This window comes from Leguminivora glycinivorella, chromosome 12 (assembly GCF_023078275.1).
Source record: "Leguminivora glycinivorella isolate SPB_JAAS2020 chromosome 12, LegGlyc_1.1, whole genome shotgun sequence".
Lineage (NCBI taxonomy): Eukaryota > Metazoa > Arthropoda > Insecta > Lepidoptera > Tortricidae > Leguminivora > Leguminivora glycinivorella.
In genome coordinates, this window is record NC_062982.1 from 7,172,672 (window position 1) to 7,197,610 (window position 24,939).

Here is a 24,939-nt window from a genome sequence, read left to right on the forward strand (position 1 = left end):
TTCGCGTGTGAAAGAAAATTTGCCGAAAATTTTGAGTATGGCTTCTAAATACCGTGTTTCACATTTTGAGGGGATGGAATGTCGATCTGCTCGATATTTCACGCAAGGCAAAACTAATTGCTGGATTAGACTTACCCGGGAGGAAGGATTAGGGCTCAAGGGAAAATGCCTAGCTAAGGCTGGACGAGCAAATAAGACAGCCTAATAAAATAGGCTCTCAAACTAAGACGTGCCTGTCTACCAAAAGGAATGATTTTCCCCAGGACATTTCTCACAATAAATATCTTTGAGCGTTGTATTATTGACGCTAGACTATTTTCGAAATAAGAACTACACCCCAGTGACGGCAGTGACGTACAAACTAGTAACTGTAATTGAATGACGGTTATTCCACATTTACAGAGCGGAATCCCAAATGCAATAAAGATGCCAGATGAAAAGTGTTTAAAAGGGGATATAGACGCGTAATGTCGCCATGTCAGTGTCATGTCGATGAAACTCTTCAAAGAAAGTCCAACTTAATATATTTTATTCATTTCCTACATCAATTTAGAAGTATAGTATTATAATTATTAATCAGGAAAACACCTTGGTTGTGAGTTTACATTTCCGATATAAACTTGTGTAAAAGGCCGATAGCGTTGTCGTCACTGTCAGGGGCGTTTATGAAAATAAACATACCTACAAAGGTACGTAGTCTATTGTAGGAAACGTGGGTGAAACTAACCTTGTCATCAGCGATCACGCAACCATGAGGCGCGCTCGTGAACAACTTCACTCATCACATTAAATTATTGATGTCAAATGATCAAATCGTGAGTTCACGGTTCCTTAATAACTACGCCAGCGAATTGTATTTTCGATCAATAAATTTCACTTTCACAACTCATAGTAATAACAATTAATATATTAAACACGAGAAACGACTATAAATGTCGGTAGTCAATTTTTTAAATACATCTTTAAAGTTGGTAGCAGCCGCATCTGTCAAACTTAATGGGAAAGAAATGCTACAGAAATAGAAACTTTCTGCGGTCTATTTATAGCAGCATATAAATTAAGGGCGGACATATGGAGAGAAATGGTCAAAGCTACGCCATACACCGATCTCTTCAAATTATTTATTTGACCCTTAATAAATGAACTAAATCCGTCCCATTTTTGTAATGACGTATAGAAATGGTAACAAACGAAAATGTTACTGGCAGGTCCTTTGATAACAAACGCTAGTAAAAGAAATAATGTTCATCGAAGGGAGAAAAACATTAAGTAGTGTCCTAAGAGAAGACCGAAAGTTTGAACAGATACATAATGCGCCTGTTTTTGTTACCGGAACTCCGAAGCTCCGAAGTAATTATGAAAGAGTAGTTCAGACAAACACGTAAGTAATGGCCGTTCAATGCCCTCAGCACGCGACCTGGTTACTTCGTATCTAAATCGATATCGATGACAGGTGGTAACACATTATCCTTATCGCTGTTAGATATGTAACTATTACAAATGGTTACTAGTAACGAAGTTTAACTCACTGTTATGCCAGTTGATAGTGCGTTTGCACCGCCATCGCAATTTATCATTTACCTAAAATCTCTTTTTGGACTAGTTGACTGGCATTAAGGCATTAAGTCCTTCATTTGTATTTAAAATTTCAAGTGTAATATAGTTTATATCAATAAATGACTCATACGTCTGATGCCTCATAAAAAAAACCTCGTACTGTAATTATTGACAAAACTGATAAGGAGTCATTGAAGGCGTCAAAATCAATACAGTTGCTTCATAATTGCAATCATACATTCGCACTCGTAGTTTATCTTACTTTTTATGTTTAGTATTTATCATCTGCACAAAACATTCGAATATCAAAGATCAACGATCACAAGAAGAATTCAAGATCAGTATGAAAGTTACTACCCATGTTTCACTTAAACCGTCTACAGATGTAGAAATTTTATCCCACCAACACGAGCGTAACTTCGAAAATCCAGCTTTTCAATTGCAGATTATGAAATTTATTCCATGAGTTTATGTTCATCGTCAAATATAAGAGGAATGAAGGCTTATCACAAAGGAATAAGGTACAAAAGTGTAAATATATGTTTGATGTACACTAGCGATGCATGGCCTGCCAAACTCAATGGCGCCAGGTTGACGCGTCGTGTCCGCTCTGCTCCAGGTTTCAAAACATTCCATAATGGCCAGATAGGTGAATTTATTGCACTTTGCTGCAGTCGTGAATGGAAATGCACTGTTATGTACGATGCAGTGGAATGTAATAGTAAACTGAGATTTGTAACACTGCATTAGAGACAAGGATAGTTTATTTATAAATACCTCAGGGAGGTTAAAGACGTATTGGTGGTATAGGGTTTCAATGTTCATGTGTTATAATAAGAAACAGAGGGTAAAATTGGAAAACCCGGTTTTAAATCTTTAAGAAAGCTACTTGTCTCCTAGAGTTCGTATACCCAAAAAATCTTGTATATCTAAATATTAATTGGTAACCAAGGGCGCAGTCACTTTTCAAGTCTGAATGTCAAACGGTCAATCGAAAAACATTCAATTCAGTCAGTCAATGTTCTGTAAACTTTCCCAAATGCAGTTGATCCAAATAAGACCTCTGAATACGAACCAAATAAATTCATTTATCAATGTTTACACATGTGCGACGAGTCACCTGCGACTCCTGCGAGGTTTCGCGTCCACTCCAAACCCAGTCTTGTTAATCAATGGGTATAGAACAATATCGAGTGTATGTTGTTCTAATTCAGCGCTAGTGGCGCCCCTGTCAACAGGCCTAGAGCTCGAGCAAACAACCACCATAGGCAAACATTCACGCTGTCGGCAGTATCTAATCTGGAAAGCGACAGGGACAATAACTAAGGTTATATAATTTGGACGACCGCTGAATAACAAGATTTAAATAACCTAACCACAAAATTAAAATTTTGAAAAAACCCCCGACTGCGACATAGTTGACCGATTTTCATGAAACATGGCTAAGAACACTCCCGACTAACTCAGCTTTCAGACAAAAAAAACTAAATCTAAATCGGTTCATTCGTTCGGGAGCTACGATGCCACAGACAGACACACACACAGACAGACAAACAGACAGACAGACAGACAGACAGACGGACAGACAGACAGACAGACACGTCAAACTTATAACACCCCTTCGTTTTGCGTCGGGGGTTAAAAAAGATGTTATGCTGTTATGTTATGTAGGATTACAAAGACAAGCGTCAAATATCTATAAAAACGTTGACTGTTCAGTAACAAGCTCTTGAGTCATCCTGTATCTAGTAGAACAAGCGACAATGAAGGTCTTCTGTGTCAGCTACTGCAAAAATGCATTCGAATGACCGTCCGGCTGTTCTCTACATATCACAGTTCTTAGCCGGTTCTCGTGAAAATTCTTGAAAAAGTTTTATGAATTATACTTATGTTAGTTTGTTTGTAACATTTGTTTTAAACAATCTCTTCGAATTTTCCAGTTCGTTCATTGTTTAAAAAGCAATCGTTTTAAAAACCAAAGGGTAGACGATAGGGTAATGTTTTATACGAACTTATTTACCACGAACATTGTTTTGTTAAACGCTGATAAAGTTCGTAATCGTCGACATAATTAATTACAAATAGAAAATCGATAAGGCTAACAAGTTGTTTGGTAACATATCGATAAGTTATTAAATATTACACTCATTGCATTCATTCAGAAAAAATATGAGCTGTTGAAACAACGCGTTATAAAACGCATATTTTTGCCGGAGGCGTAGGTACAGTCATCGTCGAATATATTTATTGTAACAGCCAAAGCGCCAAATGTATCGTAACACAACTTTGTTACTAAATAAACTTCGTAATTTTTAACGGTCAATTTAGGATATTGTGTAAAGGAACACTAAAAACCATTAAAATAAGAGTATAAAGGAGTATAAAGTACTATAAGTCAGAGTTCATATTGAAATAAACTGAATAATGAATATACATCCTGAAATATGCAAATTTATGGTAACGTTTGGTCATAAAGATGATCCTGTAGAACGTTTCAGAAGCCGAATTAACAAGATTATCCACTTATTAACGCGAAGCTCATAAAGCGATTCCACATAGTCTAGAGCCAATTTGGCCACAAGTCGTCTCCTTCACGATTTTCGTCGACATCTCTTCTAAATACCTAAAACAGGTATGGATATGTTCCTCATTCTCTCCAGATTACGAATTGACCTGTTTTAGTTTAAGAAGGGGGGGACGGGTCGAGAAAAAGGGGGGGAAAGATGGCGACCGACCATCATAGATATTTATTCACATCTCGAGTCCTATGGCACCAATCTGTTCGTGCGAGGTGTCATTTGAAAGCTTATTAAACCTACTTTAATTGTTTTCATATAACTATGCTCATAAAAGTAACCGTTTAGGAAATATTTGAAAATATGTGTTTTTTTATCGCGCATGAATTGCACAAGTACTAGTAAAAAATGTGTCTAACTCAATAAACAATAACTTTACAGCAATTGATGTTATTATAAAATGTTTGCGTCTATTCATGCTCTTTCTAAAAATATAAGTTTTATTGGTATATGATAATATATAACCATGTAATTAAGAATTTTGTTTGGCAGGGGTTATCCTCCAGGTCGCATAAACGGGCGCTGACCGTAGTAAAGTATTCAATATTTTTGAAGTCTTATTTTACGGATCCATATGTGAGAGGTATCGTTTGAAAGATAATTAAAACCTACTATAATTGTTTACACATAACTATAGTATTAAAGGTAGCTGTTTACATAATATTTGAAAATATGTGTTTTTTATCGAGCATGAATCGCACAAGTACTGGTAAAAAATGCTTCTAAGTCAATAAACAATAACGTTACCGCAATTGATGTTATTATAAAATTTACGCGACTATTCATGAGCTTTCTAAAAATATAAGTTTTATTGGTAAGTGATAATATAACCATTAAATTACGAATTTTGTTTCGTAGTGGTCACTCCGCCGGTCGCATAAAAATGAGCGCTGACCGTAGTAAAGTATTCAATATTTTTAAGTTCTTATTTTACGGATCCACATGTACGAGTAAGAGGTATCATTTGAAAGCAAATTAAACCTACTATAATTATTTTTGAATAACTATAGTTATAAAGGTAGCTGTTTACAAAATATTTGAAAACATGAGTTTTTTTTTCGAGCACGAGTTGCACATATACAGATAAAAAATGCTTCTAACTTAATAAACCATAACTTTACCGCAATTAATGTTATTTTAAAATTTACGCGAAATTTCATGCGCTTTCTAAAAATATAAGTTTTATTGGTGTATGATAATATATGACCAAGTAATTACGAATTTGGTTTAGCAGGGGTCACTGCGCCCTGTCACGATATTGAGTGCTGACTGACCGTCGCCAAATTTTCTACGTTACTCAGATCCTATTTTACTGATAAATTTGTGAGAGGTATCATTTGAAAGCATATTATGCGTACTATCTTTATTTCTAATATTTCAAGTCGAAACTGTAGAAGTTTACAAAATATTTGATTAGTAATATGTATATTTTACTGTGCATGAATAGCATTGGCATTGATAAGACACACTTCTAGCTCAATAAATTATAGTTTTCCGCAATTGATATAATAACAAAATAAACGGAAAATGTATGACTTACACAAAAAATAAGTTTGGTTTGTATTGCATAAACAATTAATTTGAATTTGTTCAGCTCACCTACTGCGCACCATCATATAAATGGATGTCCACCGTCGTTGCCTTTTTTTATGATTTTTCAGATTTTATTTCACTAATCGTATATTCATAATAAATATAATCTATCACGTATCGAATTTACTTATATACTTAATTGATCAGTAAAATAAAATCTGTAAAATGATGAAAAAATTAAGGCAACAGCGGTAGACATCCGTTTATATGACGATTGACCGTGCGCAGTGGGTATGGTGGACAAATTAACATTAATTGTTTAAGAAAAACTAACAAAACTCATTTTTTGTAAAGGCCATACATTTTGCGGTTCATTTCGTTATTATATCAATTGCGGAAAAATATAATTTATTGAGCTAGAAGCATGTTTCACTCGTATCAGTGCGAATGCTATTCATATACAGTAAAAATACACATGTTGTCAAATATTTTGTAAACTTCTACAATTACGACTAAAATTATTAAAAAGTAACGATAGTACGCATAATATGCTTTCAAATGATACCTCTCACAAATTGATCGCTAAAATAGGCTGTGAGAAATACATAAAATTAGGCGACGGTTAGCACCTATTTACGTCACGGGGGTGCAGTGACACCTGCTATTACCAAATTCGTAATTACTTGGTTGTATAATATCATACATCAATAAAACTTATATTTTTAGAAAGCATATGAAATGTCCTGTAAATCTTATCATAACATTATTTGCGGTAAAGTTATTGTTTATTGGTCATGCACTAAGATACAATCTTAAAAATGATGAAAACGGCAACGAAAATGGTCATCCATGTATATGACGGTGCGCAGTGAGTATGATGGATAAATTAACATTAATTGTTTATGCAATACTGACAAAACTTATTATTTGAAAAGGTCATACATTTCGCCGTTTATTTTGTTATTATATCAATTGCGGAAAAAATATAATTCATTGAGCTAGAAGCATGTTTTACTCACATCGGTTCCAATGCATATTTTCAAATATTTTGTTAGCTACTACAGTTACAACTAAAATTATTGAGAACTAATGATAGTACGCATAATATGCTTTCAAAAGATTCCTGTTAAATAAAATAGGATCTGAAAAATATAGAAAATTTGGCGACGGTCAGCATCCATACGTGACCGGGCGCTGTGGCCCCTACTTAACCATATTTGTAATTACTAGCTTGGTTATATAATATCATACACCAATAAAACTTATGTTATTAGAAAGCGCACGAAATTCCGCGTAAATCTTATACTAACATCAATTCCGGAAAAGTTGTTGTTTATTGATTAAGAAGCATTTTTTACCAGTAGGTACTTGTGCGACTCATGGTCTATAAAACACATATTTTCAAATATTTTCTAAACAGCTACCTTTATGAGTATAGTTGTTTATAAAAAAATATAGTAGGTTTAATTAGCTTTGAAACCTCTCACATATGGATCCGTAAAATAGGACCTCAAAAATATTGAATACTTTACTACGGTCAGCGCCCATTTCTGCGACCGGGCAGAGTGACTCCTGCTAAACCAAATTCATAATTACATGGTTATATATTATCATATACCAATGAAACTTATATTTTTAGAAAGAGCATGAATAGACACGAAAATGTTATAATAACATCAATTGCGGTAAAGTTATTGTTTATTGAGTTATACGCATTTTTTACTAGTAGTTATGCAATTCATGCGCGATAAAAAAACACATATTTTCAAATATTTCGTAAACGGTTACTTTTATGAGTATAGTTATTTATAAACAATTAAAGTAGGTTTAATAAGCTTTCAAACGACACCTTGCACGAACAGATTGGTGCCATAGGACTCGAGATGTGAATAAATATCTATGATGGTCGGCCGCCATCTTTCTCCCCCTTTTTCTCAACCCGTCCCCCCCTCCTTAAACTAAAACAGGTCAATTCGTAATCTGGAGATAACAAGGAACACATCCATACCTGTTTTAGGTATTTAGAAGAGATGTCGACGACTTTTTGTAAAAGAGGTCGTTTGGTCCCTGACTAACAAAGGTTCATACACGAATTTACGATTCATTAATCGCACACCAGCTAAGTGGGGTTATTATTCAGAGGGCCTACCACGAACCACGTTCGTGTTTCCTCTCTGTCGTACTTGTAAATTCATACGTGTGACAGGGAGGCAATAAGTCGAATATGATTCGTAATAGGTCCTCTTGAATCTGCATAAAGACTCGAACATTCATAGCAACCAGCTTTAATTAAGGTCTCATTTTACGAATAATAGTTCTAAACGGAGGGGTCACAGTAGATTTGGTTGGTTAATACATTGGATTGATACAGAAAATGGTCATAAAGTGCCAGATCGTGCACCGGGACGCAGGGTGTTATCAATGCAATTCGAAAGTGATGGGTTTAATAAAGTGAAACGGTACAGCAAATGCATTGTAAATTGGCTTTTAGTGCAGTTGTGATTTACCTGTGAAACGGGGAGTTAATATTAATTCAGTTTCAGTGAGTCTCTTAATTTGTCTGTCCGATAATAGAAAAGCTGTGGAATTTTAATTGCGAAAGGAAAGTAGGCCTGCACTATGTATTATTTAATGTATACATTCGTAGCTAGGGGCGTTGGAACCAAATTAAGTTTGTCATATATTAACCCACGCTACTCTACGAGGTCCGCCCAACTGTTCCATTCTTTGACATGCAATCCAAGGGAAAAAATATAGTTGCGAAGATGAAAGCTAGTTCCGCATACCGGGATTGTCCAATGAACTCATTCCTGTGCTGTATTCCCTTTACTTTCGTAGCTAATCGTCTTAAGAACCAGTATAAAAGGTACCTCAAGATCTGCGTTGCAGAGATTGTAATTTAAACTGGTTACGACTAAAGAATATGTTCATGTTCAATAGACGATGTGAATTAAAACTCTGGCGCCCACTCTCATAACGCGTCGCGCTGCGGCGCCCGAACGCTTTACTCTAAACCCAAAAGGACTTATTAAACTTTGGAGTGCCTAAGCACTTGGGACTTTTCAATTAAACATGGCCGGATTGCCAAACGAGCCAAGAGACGTGTAACAGCCCTCTGTCAACTTGATCGAGAGGACACATTCAGATGCAGCGGATAATTGAAAACTCGTTTGGAAGAGGGCAATTTGGTGAAAGATGATTCAATGTTTTCGTAACCTATTTTTGAATGACAAAAAATATAACAAGCTGAAGCAAATGTTGGATACATTTTAGAGGAAGAAATGAATGACCCAATTATGAGATAATCCCAAGATTAAATGAATCATATCTAAATATAGCGCCATTTGTATTTAAAATCTGAGTGCATTGAAACCTTGCGACTTGAATCGACTCCACCTTGGAATGAAAACAAGTATATTCGAAAATAGTGACGCTATTTTTATTCAAAACATTAAAATGCGAGGAGGTTGCAATTACGACACGACACATACCGTAGATGGTAACTAAAATAGAGCTGACACAATTGAGGTATTCACGTGGGTGCCTCCAGATACACCCACACATTCGAGATACCAATTGCAATATGCCGGTCAGCGAATGGTCAGATACCGGACGAGATAAAGATAACCCAAATATCATAGTTCATTCAAGTCGGAGCCATGTTTAGTTCGGATCCTAGAAAGCTTTTATCATCATATTCTAGCTATCCTATTGTTCTTCGGTTACCTATGCATTGTTCTGCGCATGGCCGCTCGTCTCGCTGTAGATTTAATTATTTTTCGTGAAATACAAAGATGCTTTTCCCGCAAATATCCGCAAACATTTTATTTTTTAAGAAAATTTGTGGCCATAATATTTTTGACATTGAAGTAGAACATCAGGCCTCGTAGCTGGGTGGCATTTCTGCGACGCGAAACGCCACCGAAACGCCGCAGAAATGTAGTCTGGCTCTGTCGCGCCAATACGCAAGATTGATAGAGATAAATAGCTATGAAAGAAATATCGTGATCTTTTGAGCGTTTGTGCATTCGGCTACGCACACAGTTCACACAATACATGCAGCGATTTCCTTGGGACGGAAAAGAGCACTTACAGCAAATATAATAAGAAATCATGATTATATTACATATTCGACATTACTTTCGATAAATCTGACCTCAATCAGCTCGGATGGAACCTAGCCCGCCTAGGGGTATTACCTCTCGCGAATGTCGTTCGTCGACCTTGCGTCCGCGCGCCCTACCTATTGCGCGCGCGCAACACAATGCAGAACCAGTGCATGTTATATGTCGTGGTTTAGTTTACTATTACATTCGTGTTTGTAATGCAAAGTAACTAAGATTGAGTAATAAATTACTGAGAATATTGAGCAACGCTGTTGGTTAATTGAAGTCTGATCTAATAACCTATAGGTTTTCGGGCAAAGAAATACAAATAGTAAACAAAGCACGACCGAAACAATCACAGCGTCTAATGAATGACGAATTAGATGTTTTGATTGCCAATCACAAGCTACCCACATGAGAGATGCGTCATACTGTTATAACAGTACCTACCTACTTGTTTATGAATTTATTACTCAGGATTATAAGTCAATGAGAATAACGTTCATTCATAAATGTAGATACCTGTGTAATTTCACGTGTAGGTTTTATTCATGCTAATTTATGACATTTTAATTTGATTAAAGTATTTCGTTTAAGTATATGACACATTCTTAACTAATTACGTTCACTAAGGACATGATTATGTGTGTCGTTTTAAAAACATAATAACAATACTTCAGATGCCTAAAGGGCCCCGCATAGCGGGGCTCTGTCTACTCTGGTAACGATACAATTTTCCGTTTCTCCATATGTTTAGATATTTCAACTATCATCAGGAATGCGCGTGAATTTAATGATCCCAGAGCCATCAAACTGCTCTATATGGCTCTTGTGAGAAGTAAGCTGGAGGAGGCAAGTATTGTTTGGAACCCGTCCGAATGCACATACGCCCTTCTCATAGAAAAAGTGCAAAAAACTTTTCTCAGATTTTTGTATAAGAAGTTGCACACTTACTTTCCATTTTTTATATCCGACCCAGTTTTTGTTAGGATCATTAGGTTTTAATTCCCTTGCAGTTAGGCGCAATTACAATGTCTTAGTTACAGCGTGTGGAATTTTACGCGGCGATACTGACTGTCCCGAACTCATAGAAAGAATTGTCAAACTTAGTGTTCCATTTGTGCCCAAAAATCTATTAAGACCGCGAAAGCACAACCTTTTAGTAGCCCCAATTACACGAACTGTAGCGCATAGAAATTCACCAGCTGTGCGGGCTCTAAATCAGTTGAACTCGTTTCTGTCATGGGCTCCAGAATGTGATGTGTTTGCAAGCAGATGGATGATTGTGTATCAAATGTGTCTGCGGTATTGTGAGGTGATGGACGAAAGGTGATCGTATTTTATATATGTTTGTTTCTTTTGTTAATCACCTAACAATATCTAAACTGAATTGTACAGTGCTTTGGTTTCGACTGTAATGCTGTAAATTATGTTTACAATAAATAAATAAATAAATAAATAAATCATCCGGATCTTAAATACGAGCGGCAACCAACATTAACAACTCGATATCAACTATATCAAGTGGTCCAAGCTGATGACAGCGCTAACGCAGTGCTGATGCAACTCACTGGAACAGTTTGAACTGCCGCCAAGAATGCGTTTTCACTATCCTACATTCCATTCACTATCCACAGAATTGTGCACGGGACAAGGAAATATTAAATTATTTATGACAGGCTATTAGACAGTTACAATTCGAATTGAGAGAGAGCCAACTGTGTGACTTGCTAAGTTCTGACCGATATATTTAATGGAGGGTTTAGCATGGTTACTTGTAATTGAGATTAAATTGATGTGTCTCAAGTACCTACGTATATTAGATTCGATAGCTAGCAATTGCCTAAACCTCATTTATGTGTATAAGTTGATAAAAATTGCGATATAGTGCGGCTACATTGATTGTGCCTTGGTGGATCACACAGAGAGAGAGATGATAAAAAGCTCGGACTAGAAATGAGAATTACTGACAAATCTTCAGAAATACAATTTGCACTGCGCATTATGTTATTCATGAAAATAAACATTGAAACCCAGCCACAGTCCATTAGCGAATTTTGATATTTCCGGAAGAATTACGTAAGCATTCAAATAATCAGATCAAATTGATGATTCAAGAAATTACTCTGAGAACTCGTTACCAGGGATGTAACGGAGTTCTGCTTCTGCTTCCGTTACTGCGGAACTTCCGTTTTGTTTTACACATCCGCTTCTGTTCCGGTTCTGTTATTTTTCAAACGGAAGTTATAACGGATGTCGGAACCTAGCGCGACGGTGGGACATGAGCGGCGTACATCAAAGACCAACAGGTCTATACCTATCATTCGCTCATCTCTGCGCTTGCCACGTGCTGCGATACTAAACATCAATCGCTTCATTCCATTGCGCGCCAATATTTGTCCTGTCCACCTAGTTAGTAGCGAGTGAACAACTATTCAGTGGTGCAGGGCTTATCTACGATCCCCTTAGAAGCTCCCCTTAGATTTGTTTATTAAATACAGTTTACTTCTTTTACAATCACTCCATTTAATTTAAAAATTTAATTGTGTGCTAACAATTACACATATAATTTTTACTGGTTAGTTTTGGATTGTATTATACTACCTACGAGTAAGTTTTCTTTTCGTTTCTAAAACCTTTTACGGCATAATAAAGGTTTAAAAGGATTCTTATGTGATTTTTAGTGATTACCTAAACAACAAACAATCTTAAAGTTCAAGGTGATTTAAATTTTTGGATTGTAATGAATGATATACTTAAGATAAAATATCAGGTTACTTTTCTTTTCGTTTTTAAAACCTAAGTGGGCCTAAAGGCTGATTACAAACTGCTGATTACAGGCTGAACAGTAAAAACCTAAAAGTTCTAGGTAACTTAATTAGTTTTGGTTTATGTTATACCTATGTGGTATTTTTTCATTTCGTTTTTAGGGTTCCGTAGTCAACTAGGAACCCTTATAGTTTCGCCATGTCTGTCTGTCCGTCCGTCCGTCCGTCCGCGGATAATCTCAGTAACCGTAAGCACAAGAAAGCTGAAATTTGGTACCAATATGTATATCAATCACGCCAACAAAGTGCAAAAATAAAAAATGGAAAAAAATGTTTTATTAGGGTACCCCCCCTACATGTAAAGTGGGGGCGGATATTTTTTTCATTCCAACCCCAACGTGTGATATATTGTTGGATAGGTATTTAAAAATGAAGAAGGGTTTACTAAGATCGTTTTTTGATAATATTAATATTTTCGGAAATAATCGATTCTAAAGGAAAAAAAGTGCGTCCCCCCCCCCTCTAACTTTTGAACCCTATGTTCAAAAAATATGAAAAAAATCACAATAGTAGATCTTTATAAAAACTTTCTAGGAAAATTGTTTTGAACTTGATAGGTTCAGTAGTTTTTGAGAAAAATACGGGAAACTACGGAACCCTACACTGAGCGTGGCCCGACACGCTCTTGGCCGGTTTTTAACATCTATAACTTCCGCTTCTGGTTCCGGTTCCGCTTCTGCTTCCGTTAAACTAAATTCAAAACTTCCGCTTCCGCTTCCGGTTCCGTTAAAACCACATCCGTTACATCCCTGCTCGTTACTATTCCTAATGAGATCCTATTATCATAATGACGCTAAATGAGTAATTTAGACAACTAATAATCATTGAAGTAACGTGAATCAATAAAGTTGATATTAGTTGTCTTAATTTTGGTATGCATTTTAATTATTGGAGAATGTTATACCTATGCTAATACTAATGAATGACAATTAGTAGATAGTATATTATATTAACAATGGTTAGGTGGTTGTAGGTCGATAACCTTTATAGAACAATGTCAATAAGTCTTCAAACTTTAAGGGATTTTACCACTAGCTAAGCTACCACTAAGTTATTAGTAATTAGTTTATTACCAGTGTTGACTACTGGGAATTTGTTTGCAACCCATAAAATAATACTTTCATACAAGTCAATTATGTTTTTGTATCACTCCATAAATATAAAGCTCAACAACTATATTATATATTATAGACATACGTTGCCATTCCCAGTAAACATAGACAAATATAAAGATAAGATAAAGATAGATAAAAAAATGTTTATTGCACAAAAAGACACAAATGAGATGCATTCTTACATAGCTTACAATTACCTACGTGCATAGCTTAGTTGGTTTACCGATACCTCAGGAGTCCCCGCACTAGGCTAGGCCTGTATCCAGATGCTGGAGATGCTTAAGTTGAATGTCATGCAATGACGTTGAAGGAAAGAAAAGATATATTACGGACAACGGCATATAAACTTTTTAACGACCCAATTATAAACACTAATGATAATGAAGTATCTTATGAGTAATGAATCTAATGATTTATTAGTTCTTCTGCTTTACTCAAGGAAAATCATCAAAATTAGCTATATTTATTTACGCTCAAGACTCCAGTCTCTAATTGGTGTTGCAATCGCGTTAAGTATTCTCTCGCACGAAATCTTATTAACACGAGTTTATCTTTCCTTCGCTAACAGTGAAAGTTTCTTCGCGATCGTATGAATCACAAGAACCGTTGTTTCTTACAAGTTATGTCCAATTAGTTAGTAATAGAAGTATATGCATAAATAAGTAGTAGAGGAAAAAAATAAAATCAGTGGACGACTAACCAGCACAACTTTTTTTCTAACAATGTTATAATAACACTTCTTGTCACTGGTTTCTTTGTGATTTTATTATTAAAGATTTATTACTGTTTTGTGACCATGCAACCACTACAGCTAAATGAATTTCATTAGAATTTTCGGTAAAATTTGGAATTGATAGTGACGGTCCTTATTTATGTTATAGTTGTCCAAGGCTTCACGTGTGACAAACTTGGCCACTTCAGTTCAGCCATTACGTTTTACGAGTAACACTGTAACACTGTTAAGAGCTAATGAACATGTAATTGCAGAATTTGACCTCCTGCATACAATTTATATGTAAGGTCAACTATCTTTGCTATACCTTAAACTTTAAGGAACTAGTTAACAATCTCTGGCGCCTCAAGCAACCATCAAGTGCCGAGCATTCAAGTGTTACAATTGGTACCATGGCGCGGTTGGCACTGCGACTGCGCATTTACATCGTGGAGCAACTACTAGGAACTGGAACGATAATATTGTCGTGTGATCTTCTAATGGCGTATCTAACGAATGACAAACATGTACCCTGATCGGAAATATATGTATGACCATTGTCAAGAGGGCGCTGCTGATAGTTGAGTAAAGTTCATTTAGTATGAAAAATAGAGTAAAATTTCGCTGCTGGGTCAACAGAATAATACTCGGATTACTCGGTTCCTTTTTATATCGCAGGTATATGCCATGTTCTAGCTTCATTTAAAATGTACAGACTGATCTAGTTGGAAAGCAGGCAGATGAAGAATAAGAACAGAAAAATCTTTACGAATGAAAATATTAGAACTGTAATTTCTAATATTTTATAGTTATTTAATAGTTCTTCTGTCTTTTGCCAGTTTTGCCCCTATTATTTTAAATTAAAATAGGAACAACATTATACTCTTCTATTCTTTTAGAAGCCTAAGAACCAAAGCTGGCTAAGATAAATGCGAATTGACTAGAACATGACTTGTTCACTAAGAACATATAATCAATGAAGAGGGCTACTATAATAGCAGGAGGTTTATAGGCCTCTAGAGACTATAACACTCGTATACCTACGAGTTGCTGAATAAGTGAACATACTTACCTAAACATTAAGTCACATAACTGCATTTTTTCTAGGTCTCAAATGTGAGTCAGTAGTATTCGTGTCAGTCCGTTTTGTCGCGAACATCGCGCGGGCCATTCGTCACCTTGCCCTCAATGGCTCGTCGTAAACAAAACAAACGAGCATTTCCGCTTCATATTTTATGCAGGAGACAATTTCTCGCACTCACTTGCTGTTTTTCCTGATGTATAAACTGAAACACAGGTACATATATTTTCGTAGAATGATTTTAAAAGCGTTCTTGGAACGACTGACTGGTGGCTATCCGGTAGATAAGAACGTAATATGTAGGATTATAAATACTACTCGCTGAGCACATTTGCTTACTTCTTGCGGGGGGTAAATCTTCTCAGCCGCTGACTGTACATAGTCTCTTATAAATCTTCATACAAGAAAAATAACATTATCGGGACCTTTTGCAGACTATAACGTACCAGATTTAATTTACAAATTCTAAGAAAATGAGTAATCGTCGCACCAGCGCTTTATTCTTTAAAGCAGACATGATGGATGAGACCATTGTATAAGCACGAAGCTCCAAAATCACCGTCGCATCACAGCTTCACAGCCAAACGACTAGTACTAAGAGACCTAATAAATCAAGGTCTTGAAAATCGCACTAAAGAAAAGACAATACATTTTTTACTTACAAATACGTAGAGGATATATTCATCATACTGTTCTTCTGACAAATAACATATGCTCAGCAAGGTTTTCGCGTTTTTGGTAAACTATTGTGACTCAGTAATCAAAAATGAATAATAGATGGATATCTAAAACGAAAGCGTGGCACTTATCCCGATCCTGCCCAACATTCTGCCAGGTCCTTTACTGACAATGACGTGACGAGTTGACGCAGATCCGCCGCCATGCTGTCTTACCAGCGATACCAGGGTCGACCAACCAGACGACCAAGAACCCCAAAAATACCAAGACTCGTTTTTAGTATTAACTATACATCAGGTGATTCACGGAGCAGCACTGATGTATCTTACTTTTACATTCTCAACGGATGTTTACCAACAGAATGCTAGGGATAACATGAAGACGAGTGCAGCCACATTTACCGTTCAAGTAAAACGCCACTGATCACGTGCTATTCAGGATGTGACCAAAACCATACAATTAAAATAAATAAAGGCACTTCAACACGTGAGATCACGTAAGGTGCAAGAAAGCGAGACAACGTGTATACGCCCGTTATTCAAGATAAGCAATTACCGCGCCAGAGAAATTAGTATACAATTAATTATACGGAGAGCATAACTTAAATTGTGCCGTGTTTATTTTTCTCCAGTGACCGGCAAAATTGGATGAATAAGTAGTTCACTACCATTGACAGCAACTTTCGTTTACATACACATTTCAATTTGTGGGTTGTTTCGTACGGACTTGAACCGTTATTTTTTCGACAACTTAATAAAAGTGTCAGTCACTTTATCAACATATAAGGAAAAGTTTTCTTTTGGAAATGTTTTGTCAGATTCTATAGGTATCAAAACTATACGGTCTTAGTAAAAAATATATTGCTATAATAGCGTATACCTCACCAAAAGTTACTCATACCAACAATTGCAATTGTTATACACTCACAGCATTACGTCGATAATTAATGTTTCATTAAACCGTGAAGCCAGGACTAAATTTTAACCGGCCCAATCGCTTAACAATACGCAATTAAACTGGACAGGCAGAGAATGGAGATAATTACTATAATGTTCGAAACAAATCACGTTCGCCGGAGCGTTCGCAGTCGTTCCACGTCTGAGACGCAACGTGCAGTGGGGCAGGTTATTTTCGTTAGTAAGGCAGTGGTATGAATGCTAGATGCTAGTGCTTTTACATTATACAATATGGTATCAACGCGCCTGCCGAGGCGTGGCCGACGCGGCCAGCCAACCGTTCTCTCCCCCCGGATTCTAAATTATAGGATTAAACCTAGCTTCGAAACTCCAGGCTTACGTAAGCGTGTATTAAGACCTTGCCTCAACCGAATGCGGTATTTAGAAACTCCTAATAGTTTTGTTCTTGTTGCCTCGACCTAACGTATTATGTCTGCGGTCGGTTCATGTATCAAGTTGGTCGTTTGCAACATTGCAGTTATAAACCTTACATGAAAGAAACTCAGGAAATTATTTAGTTGCAGACTTAGGAATAAATTGGTAACATGGAAATATTAGTGTAATCTTGTGCAATTAAAAACACAAAACAAACAAAAAATAAAGTCACTTATCGCGTAAACGTCGGGGTTATTGCAAATGGGAATGACCCGAAGTCGTAAACAATACATTAGGATATCCAAACGGATTCTAATCGTAGTCAACCAGGAAGGTCCATCGTATTTGCGGAAACAAAACTAACGGCTCCAAGGAGATAACTGTGATAGTAATGACGAAAGCCGATGCATGTTTTTGCCTTCGTGAAATTACCCCGTAATTGTCCTTAATGACTTCCTAGCATACGCATGTACGTCGAGCCATTAGGAATGATACGTAGACTCAAGGTTCATGGTAATTGTATAGGCGGGGTACGAGTTTACTCAACCGCGTCTATTATCTAGAAACGGAAGCAAGTTTTAATGGTTAGTATAAATGTACATGCAAAGACAACAGCTGAGAGAAGGATAAGCTTATCTTTAGCAAGCATAGGTAATTGGCAATAGCCGTATTGCAGGACGCAGAACCGATAACCGTTTTGGGTGAATGCAGTGTTCTCAAGTATAGAGACATTAGAGACCGAAGTCAGGGATCGATAAAACTGAGTGCCTATTATAAGCAAGACTTCTACTACAGCTACCTATGCACATAATTATTGGTTCAGAGAAAGCATAAGAAGATATAAAATATGGCATCATCGATCAAAAGTAATAAAACGATATAAATATGGCTGCATCAAACGTTAACGAACGTAATGATACTAATGAGGTACATACACGACGCTTACATATTCAAATATATGCGTATTTAGGCATGGTAGGCACAATTTGCATATAATGCCTGTCTAAACACTTGACGAGTTAGTCCCTTCATCAAACAGGGCCAAGTAGGGCGATCTTGTCTGATTACTTGAACTTGTTGGATTAGTTGAAGTTGCGAAGCGAGATAGACGACGTAAAAACTAGGCGGATAGACGTAATTCACACGTCTCGTCGTCGAGCTCAAAACTAGGCGGATACATATTGAGAGACTGATCATAATTCACACGTCTTGTCTGCACATCGAGCTCATTCTGATTTCACCTCACCGGAGTAAATGAGAATCAGTATATGAGTAGTCAATCATTTATTTATAATGTACCTAGGCAGGCTTAAATGGTCTTTTATTGAGAAATCTGTCACATATCTTTTGCGAGATTATTATTAATAATAATAATCTTTTACGAATGAAAAAATTTCATTGAATCAACTTAGGAGTTCCTTTATTATATTTGTAAACTCAAATGCAAATTAACATGGGTGCTATTTTACTTCCAAAGCGGACCCCAGGCTCGCATGAACCGTGGCAAATGCCGGGATAACACAAGATAAATAAATAAATATTATAGGACATTCTTACACAGATTGACTGAGGCCCACGGTAAGCTCAAGAAGGCTTGTGCTGTGGGTACTCAAACAACGATATATATAATATATAAATACTTATATACATAGAAAACATCCATGACTCAGGAACAAATATCTGTGCTCATCACATGAACCGTGGATTCAAATGCAGGCAGGGATACCGACTGCGCCAGACCGGTCGTCAAGGATGATGATGAGGATGAGTTTACTTCCTCAGCAATTGTTTTCCTTCAAGGTCATTTGCAATAGTTGGTTGCTATAATCTTAACAGCAACATCATTAGAAATGTAAGAACGGAATGCGTGTAATCGGAACAGTGCGACTTAAATACGTTTTCGCACGCACACCATCCGCCATACTGTGCATTTAATGGTGCATACATAATATGCAAACGAAGACAATCGGTGCAGAAACAGGTTCAAGTTCAGACGATCGATATATTTAACAAATAAAAAGGGAGTTTTTGCAAGGTTGTTGAGAAAAGGACTAGTTTGCACCTTTGTAGCAATTATATTTCATTCTTCTGTTAAAAGGAACCAACTGCAGATTTTACAATCATTATAATGCATTCATACTTTTATTTAGAGTAAGAAAATTTGACAAGCTGGCTTGCTGTCATTAAACTTGGAAGTTATAGGTATTTATTTTATTTTCTGAGGCACAACACAACTGAGGCCGCGATAGAAAAATAAACGGAACTGAATTAAAAATCATCATTTACAAAGCCCGCTTCGCCCCGATCAAGACTGGACAAACCATGTCCCTGATTGAATTTACAACATGTAGGAATTAATCGTTCACGTCCACAGTTCAGTGACCCCGGCGCCGACGCACCTGCTGCTACGAATGCCAGAATTGGCGGATGCCGTCAAGGCCTCAGGCTTTTAAGGGTCTGATTTGGCTTTTGTATACAAATATAACAAAGCTAGCTGAGCGAATTCGAATATGCATTGTTGAAAAACACAAACGAGAAGTCGCTAGTTGAAGTTGGATATCAAATTGAATTGGCTTGTCTCGTCGCGTAGATTACTCTCTACTGTGTTGAATTGGACATGGAAATACTCGATGTAAACATACACATCGTAGAAACGGGGTAAATCATGCGTTCCACTGTATGCAAATATGGTAGCGAATTTTTAAAGACTGCACGCTCTCAGTAGACGGTAATAAATTAGCGTTGTGTGCAAAAAAGAAAGTAAACTTTCACAGACACAATTGAGTAAGAGATATCGATACGATACAAATTTCACAGTGATATGAGTAAATCTTTATTGCGAGTAATAAATATCGTATCGCGAAACAGTCGAAATCGAGGTGAAATCGAGTATCGTCAAGTATTGCAATAGGTATTTTATCAGTCGTTTTGTTTTCTGTAAGTATTTAAAGATTTGTAGGCTGGCAGCCTGGCAACCTGTCACTGCTATGTCACAATTATTGTTTCTTTGTAATTACTTGAGAGTTGAGTAGTTTCATGTGCTTTACCTACCCCTTTATGGGATACAGGCATGACTGTATGTATGTATGTATGTAACTAAAATACCGTCCATAGCAGGGATGTAACGGATGTGGTTTTAACGGAACCGGAAGCGGAAGCGGAAGTTTTGAATTTAGTTTAACGGAAGCAGAAGCGGAACCGGAACCAGAAGCGGAAGTTATAGATGTTAAAAACCGGCCAAGAGCGTGTCGGGCCACGCTCAGTGTAGGGTTCCGTAGTTTCCCGTATTTTTCTCAAAAACTACTGAACCTATCAAGTTCAAAACAATTTTCCTAGAAAGTTTTTATAAAGATCTACTATTGTGATTTTTTTCATATTTTTTGAACATAGGGTTCAAAAGTTAGAGGGGGGGGACGCACTTTTTTTTCCTTTAGAATCGATTATTTCCGAAAATATTAATATTATCAAAAAACGATCTTAGTAAACCCTTCTTCATTTTTAAATACCTATCCAACAAAAATATCCGCCCCCACTTTACATGTAGGGGGTACCCTAATAAAACATTTTTTTCCATTTTTTATTTTTGCACTTTGTTGGCGTGATTGATATACATATTGGTACCAAATTTCAGCTTTCTTGTGCTTACGGTTACTGAGATTATCCGCGGACGGACGGACGGACGGACAGACAGACATGGCGAAACTATAAGGGTTCCTAGTTGACTACGGAACCCTAAAAACGAAATGAAAAAATACCACATAGGTATAACATAAACCAAAACTAATTAAGTTACCTAGAACTTTTATGGCCCCTGTACACACATGGCCAACGGTTCCACCAGCCCTTTGTGAAACCCCTTGGCCAAGATAAGAGCCGCTGTTTACACATTGGCGAACCAATCACTTGGCATTGGCTCTTCATGAAAGATGGACGTGGAATGAAAAAATCTAGGAAATTCTTGGTCATAGACGTTGTCAGAAAAAAAATATTAAAAAATAATAACCTCGTAGTAAAATTAAATTATTTGCAATATTAACAATTTTTTGAATATTCTGATAAGAACATTTATCTTTTTTAGGAAATACATTAAACATTTGCAAGGTTATTTTATTTCCTAAAATCTACACTATTATTGGCATAGATAAACTTATTATTTTCGTAAATATATCACTACTGTCCTCTCTGACGGCTGACGACCAACTGAATGAAGCGCCAACGTGTAAACGCAGTTGGCCATTGGCGCCAAGATCCTTTGATGTGTGGACAAAAAACCGACACGAATCGGTTGGCCGGCAAGCGCAAGCGCCAACTGCCAACTTACGGCCAAGTAGCCCTCTACACACATGGCCAAGGGGGTTGGTGGAACTGTTGGCCATGTGTGTACAGCGGCCATTAGGTTTTTACTGTTCAGCCTGTAATCAGCAGTTTGTAATCAGCCTTTAGGCCCACTTAGGTTTTAAAAACGAAAAGAAAAGTAACCTGATATTTTATCTTAAGTATATCATTCATTACAATCCAAAAATTTAAATCACCTTGAACTTTAAGATTGTTTGTTGTTTAGGTAATCACTAAAAATCACATAAGAATCCTTTTAAACCTTTATTATGCCGTAAAAGGTTTTAGAAACGAAAAGAAAACTTACTCGTAGGTAGTATAATACAATCCAAAACTAACCAGTAAAAATTATATGTGTAATTGTTAGCACACAATTAAATTTTTAAATTAAATGGAGTGATTGTAAAAGAAGTAAACTGTATTTAATAAACAAATCTAAGGGGAGCTTCTAAGGGGATCGTAGATAAGCCCTGCACCACTGAATAGTTGTTCACTCGCTACTAACTAGGTGGACAGGACAAATATTGGCGCGCAATGGAATGAAGCGATTGATGTTTAGTATCGCAGCACGTGGCAAGCGCAGAGATGAGCGAATGATAGGTATAGACCTGTTGGTCTTTGATGTACGCCGCTCATGTCCCACCGTCGCGCTAGGTTCCGACATCCGTTATAACTTCCGTTTGAAAAATAACAGAACCGGAACAGAAGCGGATGTGTAAAACAAAACGGAAGTTCCGCAGTAACGGAAGCAGAAGCAGAACTCCGTTACATCCCTGGTCCATAGAGAAACTCAACTGCATTTGTGAACCATTTATTATTGTTTATAAATTGCCACTGAAAATTAATGTCGTGGCTTGCCGTGAGCCGAGCGTGACATCACGCCGAATAGTATCCATTCATTATTAGAAGTGTTATTGTGTTAAGTCTTTAGGTTTATTTCCTGATTTATTATCGCAATCTTTTGACTTCATATTTTAAATTAACTCAGTTTCTTGACTGGCATATAATAGTTTAACATACAAGATTTTTAAGGGTGAGGTAATAAAATATACATTCATTTATCTTTTATGGTCAACATCATTCTGGTATTAAAGTATGAGTCACTCTGCCTTTGATCTGACGAAGGATTTTTGTCTAACTTTATCCAATTCCGAAAAGTAAGATGGTCAAAATGGTGCACCAAGGGTCAATGGTATTGTTGAACGAGCAAACAAAACAATAAGCGAAGGGTCTTTTACACAACACTCGTAACGAGATAAGAATAGTCTATTTGAAACTGTACAAGTGCATCGATCCTTTTACGTTGCACTAGTGTCTATTACAGGTCCAACGTTTAAAAATAAAGCCAGACTGTTATCAAACGGAACACATTCAAAACAAAGAGCAAAGTACGCCATAAAGTGTTATTTTATTATGATAGTTGTTACAATTGTTACACTGATATCATAATAACAGTTTACTTTGTCATCAACACGTCTCAATGTAGACTTTATAAATAAAGCGTTCGAACGTTAAATGTGTATAAAAATGAGTCATGGCGATTAGGAATTTACTTAATAGTTCAATACCTTCGGATATGGTCGGCAGCACGTTGACGATGTTAACAATCCCGACGCCTGTTAGCTGACTCATTCACAAAAACCGATTAAAACCGATCTTCCAAGAACCGACTACCTGACAAAACGGATTCACTGGAAAAACAAAAAGCAAAACAATACCGTTACACACTTGTCACTATCACGTAGCCCACATACATATGAGAAATTATGTTTTTGGCACTTCAGATTGCAGAAATCAAATCACGTATGACGTAAGCATCGATAAAGCCGTTATAATTTTCGAACTGTCACTTTGTATACTGTTTCCATTATACACGGTCTACTAATGTGATATATATCGCCGAACAGCTTTTTTTTTTAAATGAATGCGTACGCGCGTCGTGCGGTGTGAAACCGCGGGGGCCTACTGACTGGCGGTAGACAGACAGGCCTACGCCCGTTCACCTACTCTTATCTCTCGATGACGCTGCACTGGCTTGCGGCGCTGCGCTTACTTGTCATACTGGTTGCGCATGCGACTGCATCGAATGGTTTATGTTTATGGTAATAGTGGCGCAGCAGAGCGATCGTACAGGACAAAGGGGTGTCGTTAGCGCTCAAACTTACGATTGAACTAGAACGATATTTTAGTCTATATTTTATAGCCTTTCTATAAATTCAAACCAAGAGCTAAATCTCTCAAACATATCAACTACTATAATAGACTAAACTCTTTAAAAATACTGTGTAGCTATTATCTTATGTAACTAATCCTTGAGAATTACCATTTACTTATGTAATTTAAGGCCTGTTATACAATGTCCACATACCAACACGATAAAGAGGAAAGCCCCAAACAATGTTGACTTGTGCATCATAATCATAAACTACAATAGTTATAAACGAGTGCGTATCATTTACACATTTTTTTATAAAAACAAGGTATGATATGTGTTGTTTATATTATAATAGAGCAATGATATTATTACTAGTACGTACGTGATTTATTGTAGCTTTTACGCACGATTTATTAAATAAACAAGAAATTACCTCTAAAAGCATTTTAAGAATTGAATCAACAATCAACCACTTTAACATTACTTTAAGGTATGATGTTTTTAACTAATGCTGTTATCGTATTCAACCAACGCGCAAATATTGAAGAATCTACATTTACTCGTATCATAACAACTCTGTATATCTATTATATTATAATATTTATATCTAGAAGAGCATGTAGCAATAATGCGTTATGATTAAATTCAGTATATAAGAAATTATTCAGATAATACATCTCTTACATACAGATTGGAAAAAGAGGGGGGAGGCCTTTGCCCAGCAGTGGGACACAGTAGGCTCTGAATAATAATAAGAATGGCAAACCAAACACCATAGTAAAAGACATGGGACCTGAGACGTTTCACACAATATCAGTGAAAGACACGTACGATCGCGCGAAATGGAGACAAAGGACAAGAACATAAAAGTACATCCGGCTGCCGCCACCTAAGGGTGGGGCGCTGCCGTAGACTTCATTCCTTATTCGTGC

The 24,939-nt window shown here is 36.7% G+C and overlaps 1 protein-coding gene across 3 annotated transcripts in view; it reads right to left on the reverse strand.

Moving 5' to 3' along the window:
- LOC125232208 (cyclin-dependent kinase 14) overlaps positions 1 to 24,939 on the reverse strand; it is a 149,225-nt gene that overhangs the window by 101,223 nt on the left and 23,063 nt on the right. The window contains exon 1 of one of the 3 annotated variants that reach the window (XM_048137843.1): positions 23,421 to 23,837. The exons of the other annotated variants lie outside the window; for them this stretch is intronic. Within the exon in view, the coding sequence (XP_047993800.1) occupies positions 23,421 to 23,484 (64 nt within the window). The 5' untranslated portion in view covers positions 23,485 to 23,837. Of the gene's footprint in view, positions 1 to 23,420; positions 23,838 to 24,939 lie in introns of those variants that run through there. 3 annotated transcript variants of the gene reach the window in all.